This window comes from Coffea arabica, chromosome 2e, assembly GCF_036785885.1.
Source record: "Coffea arabica cultivar ET-39 chromosome 2e, Coffea Arabica ET-39 HiFi, whole genome shotgun sequence".
In the NCBI taxonomy this organism is placed as follows: domain Eukaryota; kingdom Viridiplantae; phylum Streptophyta; class Magnoliopsida; order Gentianales; family Rubiaceae; genus Coffea; species Coffea arabica.
Genome location: NC_092313.1, coordinates 66,079,849 through 66,085,939, shown reverse-complemented (window position 1 = coordinate 66,085,939; position 6,091 = coordinate 66,079,849). Strand labels below are relative to the sequence as shown.

At 35.2% G+C, this 6,091-nt stretch overlaps 1 protein-coding gene across 1 annotated transcript; it reads left to right on the top strand.

Moving 5' to 3' along the window:
• Positions 1-1,448: 1,448 nt before the first annotated feature.
• Positions 1,449-4,303, top strand: LOC113729316 (late embryogenesis abundant protein 47). Its single transcript, XM_027253625.2, has 3 exons — positions 1,449-1,566; positions 2,823-3,092; positions 3,751-4,303. The coding sequence occupies exons 1-3, from the start codon at positions 1,465-1,467 to the stop codon at positions 3,928-3,930; spliced, it is 552 nt and encodes a 183-aa protein (XP_027109426.1). The 5' UTR covers positions 1,449-1,464; the 3' UTR covers positions 3,931-4,303.
• The last annotated feature ends 1,788 nt before the right edge of the window (positions 4,304-6,091 follow it).

Genomic DNA, 6,091 nt, shown 5'->3' with positions numbered 1-6,091 from the left:
AAGGTAGAAAGGGCATTCCCTAGGTTGGTTTAAGAAATGGAATTTCGGAAAAAAGAAAAAATGTTGGAATGAGCAATCCAGGAACAAAAGGATTTCCCACTTAATTAAACCATACTAAACGCTGAAATGCAATGGACAAGTTGAAAAGGTCTTTTATTTCCATACCATTCCCACGTACCAAAGGAGGGGAAAGAACTTTATGCAATGATTTCTGATACTTTCGCTAGTTCAGTTCATTTTCCATAATGAAATGAGCACTGAAATCTGTGATCTTTTGCCATTTTCTGAATTTTAGAGTTCATACTTATGGCCTGTCCCTAGCTGTTCTGATCCTTGTTTTTGCGGTCAATTCTTTTATTCTCAACTTTGAGTAAAAACATTTTGACTTTGTAAAGTAACACATATTAGAGTTATTTAACTTGTCTAAGATTGTTAAAGGTAATATTTACCCCTTTTTTAAGGCCAACTTAAAACTCAAAGATAATTATGTCTAACTATGAGTAACTCAAAACCCTATGAATTACTCTATCAAAACGCTTTTAGAAGCACAAAAATGTGATATGGTAAGATGAACGCAACCGATAATCTGTCCCACACCCTGTGCCATTCTCTGTCCCACTTTTTATTATATTACTATTTCTCCTATATAAATATCATGTTTTAGTTCTTTTTTATTTCCTTAAGATCCAATAACTATTAATTAAGTTATACACAAAATTTAACATACTCAAAAAATCAAAATGCATAAAAAATGAGATTTTTTAATGAATTTTCTGCTGTATTTTTTAATTTTATCTTACTTTTTTGAAGCTGCTGTACTTATTTTTTACTCAATTAATAGTTATTGGATCTTAAGGAAACAAAAAAGAACTAAAACATGATATTTATGTAGGATAAATAGCAATATAATAAAAAGTGAGACAAAGAATGGTACAGACAGAAGATCCGTTGCGGTAAAATGAAGTGCATAAAAAGAGGGTAACTAATGATAGTTGTGTAAGGCTCTAGAGGAATAACTGTTTTGGCATGCTTTTACAAAAAAAAAAAAAAAAAATTCTCGCTTTCTTTCTTCTGCTTTGTGCTAACAGCTTTGATAACTAGAAAATAGATAGATAGAAGTATGCTAGAAAAAAAAAAAAAAATTTTGCACAACCTGAAGACCAAGTCACATTTACTGGTTCAACAGCCACTTCTATCTCACCTCCAATTTTGCTCCCCCAAGAAAAGCAGTGTGATTTAGCCCACCACGTGTTTAATTCAGCGCAAGAATCTGGCTGTGTTTGGACACTTGTTGCACTAAAATCAAGCATATTCTCGACCACTCTTCATCACTATATTTGTGTCAATTTCATTGCAAACTACTACTGCCACTATTATCTTCACTGGAATTTCATGAATGTTACTAATATTTACTGATTTAAATTTCGTGTTTTAGCTCAAAATTCATATCTCCAGCAGTGGAAAATGAGTCGAGAACAGCTAATTAGGCCTCAATCTGAAGAAGAACAAGTGAAATGTGGTGGTGATGTTGCATCAAAGGAAGCTGTCCTAGCTCATCTGGCACAGGTTCTCTCTTTTTTTTTTTTTTTAGTGTAAGAAGGAGGACTCGAATCCGAGATCTCTCACTTACACTCTCTCCCCCTACCACCCAATCCAACCTCCCTCCCATCTGGCCCAGGTTCTCTTTATTTTGCGTAGCTCATTATTTTAACTTTACTCTTTTTTTTTTTTGAAATATTGTATTGCTATTGTGAGCACGCATGATTTTTCTTTGTTTTTTTTTGGGGTAATTACGATACTTATTCTAATTAGTGAGATATACATTCTATGCATGAAAACATATAGCAACAAAGTTATATACATTGGTACATACTAGCTGTTGATTTGGAGGAGTAAATGTTTATCCAAAACTACCCTTTAATTTATCTTTCTACTCACCCATATATCTCCATAATTAATGCCTGTAATCTACTCTCTCCCATTTTCTAATGTTTAACGCTACAAACACTGCATTTAATTTCTCATAATCCCAACTCAAAGAAAGTTGGGAGTATAAATAAAAATAAATTTGTACCAAAAAAAAATTAACTTCATAAATGCTTTCTTGATATAATAAAAGAACAGATAAAAGGAAAAATTGGGTTAGGGTCATTTAAATAGGAACGGAGGGAGTACCTTTCTGAATCTTTCCTCCACCTATTCACATAGATCATAGATCATATAGATCGTATGCACCCACCCAACTATTCACATAGATCATAGGATTTCAAGTTCTTAACAAGGCATAAGTTATAGGATGTGCTCAAATGACCTCAAGAACAGAAATATATGAAAAATGCTTTCCAAATTATACCGTGCACCCCAAGTTACCAAGAGGTGGTAGCTAGAGAAGTTCTTAGATTTTCATCCTCAAACCATTGAAATGTTTAAATCAATAGATACTATTCTAAGAAATTAACCTTGATCCACCTGTTGATTTAATTGTTTTTACACATTAATTCGGTTAATCCAGTTGTAGGTGTAATCGTAGGTAACAATTAGTGGTCCAAATTAGATTGCCATAATGTGTTCCAATTAGATTAGGTTCAAATATCAAAGTTTTTTTTTTTTTTTTTTGTTTCCAAAAACAAATTAGGACAATCCAAATTGAGCCACATCGATTACAACTCGTTTTGGACCGCTAATTGGCCTCTACTAAATTGCAATTGCAACTATTAAGGCCTAAGTCCACGTGACGTTCTTTCATTCATTATAAAGTAAAGAGAAGATGAAAAAGGAATCCAATACTTACTTGTTTGAGTTGGGAACATATATTGTGCTAGGTTGGCCAGCAAGATGGCCAAATAGCTCTTCCACACGAACTGAGGAGCAGCATCACCATTGGTGAAGCACTTGAGGCCGCAGTTCTCACAGCAGGAAATAAGCCTGTGGATTATAGTGATGCAGCTGCAATACAAGCGGCGGAAGTTAGAGCAACAGGTCGTACCAACATTGTCCCTGGTGGCGTTGCTGCTGCAGCTCAATCTGCAGCAACCCGTAATGCTCGAGTTACAAGGGATGAGGACAAAACAAAGTTGGCAGATGTTTTATCGGTACAATATTACTACATCTTTATGTCATCTGCATGCTTATACTTTGATCGATGTTTGATACTCATAATGGCGGTGAATGCATCAGGAAACTTCAATCTCATATTTAGGTGTGTTATGTGGTGTAGTTTTGCAAAGTCTAAAAACATACTCCCTCTGTCCCCGATTTTGATAGTACTAGTTCTTTTTTCGCGTAGTTTAAGAAAAAATAGTTAAATTTGTTGGAAAAATAAATTTAGATTGCTATTTTTCTAAAATACCCTTACATTAAATAGAGTACAACTTTATATTAATTATTCATGAATATTTGAATAGATGGTTTATGAACATTTGAATTGATTATCGAGAAAGAATCAATCCTCATTTTACATTAAATGTGGTGGGTTATATTCAATAATAATCTATATTAAATAAGGTAGTTTATATTAATAACAACTTATATTGAATAAAGATATTTTAGAGAAATTAAAAGATAACTACATTCTTCAATTGGAAAGTGGACTACAAATTGAGACAGACGAAAAAGGAAAACAGAACTATCAAAATGGAACGGAGGGAGTAATTTACTTTAAATGAGCTAATAATCCCATGAACACTCTCCGTCATTTTTTTTCGTATTTTAGAATGGAATATTTATGTCATGGCATTTACTTTTGGGTAGGAGGCATGCACGAAATTGCCAGCAGACAAGCCGGTGACTCGCCGAGATGCTGAGGGGGTGATAGGTGCAGAGTTGAGGAATGATCCAAACCTGACCACTCGTCCAGGTGGTGTTGCAGCTTCTTTGGCTGCAGCTGCAAGGCTCAACCAAACGATGAACCGGAACAGCCAGCCAAGCTAATCAGAGACTCCATCCTAATGACTTGTATTTCAGATCTAGATTGATCTAAAGATCCAAATGTAGCTATCAAGAACCTTGTTGCATTGTTTGAGGCCGTGATTTCATATTTATTGGTCTCACATTAAGAAACTCCATGCATTGTTCGTGACCATGATTCGTTTATTAGCAGAACCATCTTATCATATATACATCCTCCTCCTATAACATGTTGAGAAAAATCCGAGGTATGGGTTTTTAGCGATTCTATTGAAAGATGGATAATCCAATCCAAGGACACTGCCGGAGTCAAATATGTTTGATATTGAGTTTGACTTCTCTAGGCCTATTTCCTTCTATCTAAATTCCATGTGGTAAGTTTAACCAGCCAATCTGAATTGAAATAATGTGACATTTTGTAATAACAATGAAAGACTTGTGGAATCCCCTTGCAATTTCCATATTTCTTTAAACATGTACATCTTGAATCTGCTGGCCAAAAGCTCCAATCCCATGCAACTATTCATGTTAATTATAAGATTTTAACTTTACGAAACTGACATAATTATTTGGAGCTGGTCAAAAAAGGAAGGGATAATTTCAGATACCTCCCTCGAGGTTTCTGACAATTACACTTAAATACCCTCTAAAATTAAAAATTACACTCATCTCTCCTGGATGGACACATTTGATAAATGTTGCAACCCCTGTCAGAAAAAAAAAGTTTAAAAAGTGGGAAAAGGTATTGACATACAAAATTTTGCCAACTTTACCCTCTTTATATTCTGAACAAAACATTTACCACTTTGTTTATAAAAATTAATTAAAAAGGGGAAAAGGAGATGAAAGTAGTAGTGATCCTCTCAGTATAGCAAAGAGTAGATATGCAATTCTGCACTTTTGACCGTTCGAAGCAAGAAAAGTTAGCAGATTGCAATGGCTCTATCAATTGGAAGCAATTAAATTTCATCAATCGAAAAGCTGATAATGGAAAATTCGAGTTTACTAGCTGTATAAATATTCATATAAACTGTAAAATTCATTTGATTAGTCCATAGTCATGCAATAATGTACCACCAACATGCATAGCCTCAGTAGTTATGTAGTGATGAAACCAGAAGGCAAATGCTTGGTGGACACATTGTAGCAACACCACCTTTTGCATGCTAGTTTATGAATTTCAGCTTTGAGTTCCCAAGATTGCACGTCCATTTTGTACAGTTGCATGTGCCCATTAAACATATAACTGGAAAAATAAGTCCACTACAAGCCTTAAACAGCACAAGGACAAGTAAATATGTTCCAGTTAATTACATGTCCATACTAAGCAGTCCAAGCAACAAAAGAAGATAGTTTGAAGACTACTATGTGGGCCACAACACTAATACATATGCAAGGAAATCCGTAGAACACAAAAACACCATCTCAAACTATCCTTTAAGATGGTGAGGAATGCCTAGCCTAAGAGACCATACACTGCCAAGTCCATGACCGTTTCTGATACACAAAGGATCTACATCCTGGAGTGCATTGCCATACAACATTACATTGCAACACCCCATTCAAAAACTCATGCTCATGCTGCTACTAATGTCTTGGTAATTACAATTTGCTGTAGATGCTCGCGCCAAGAAGCAAATAAAAGAAGTGTTATTGTTGTAGGCAAATTTTTTCCTTTGTTTTTGCAATAATATTAGCCACAATATTTTGAGGGCAAGTTGGTCATTAGAAGGCTTCTCGTGCTGACATGTTGTCACATCCATCACAAAGGGGAGGTGAGTGTAACTTTTAATTTTAGAGGATATTTAAGTGCAATTGTCAAAAACCTCAAGGAAGGTATCTGAAATTATCCCAAAAAAGAAAGTAGAACGTTCATGTACTAGCAATGCATCCTCACTTTTGTTGCTTTCTCGTGATAGAGCACAACTGCTATAACAACTACAAATGGTAAGTACCAAATCATAGTTATTTGAGTCCCGGGAAGGAGTCCTTACCACTGACGCACACTCTTGCAGGAATACATTCTTAGGATCTACAAGTCGCGTTCCATCCATGCCAACTCCTCTGCGTCCGATATCAAATTGATGCAGCCGTCAAATAAAGCAAAACCAGGCGAATAAAAAAGCAAAGGGATCCAGGCGAATAAAAGCAAAGGGATCTGGCTCAGCCGCATAACCACTTAATA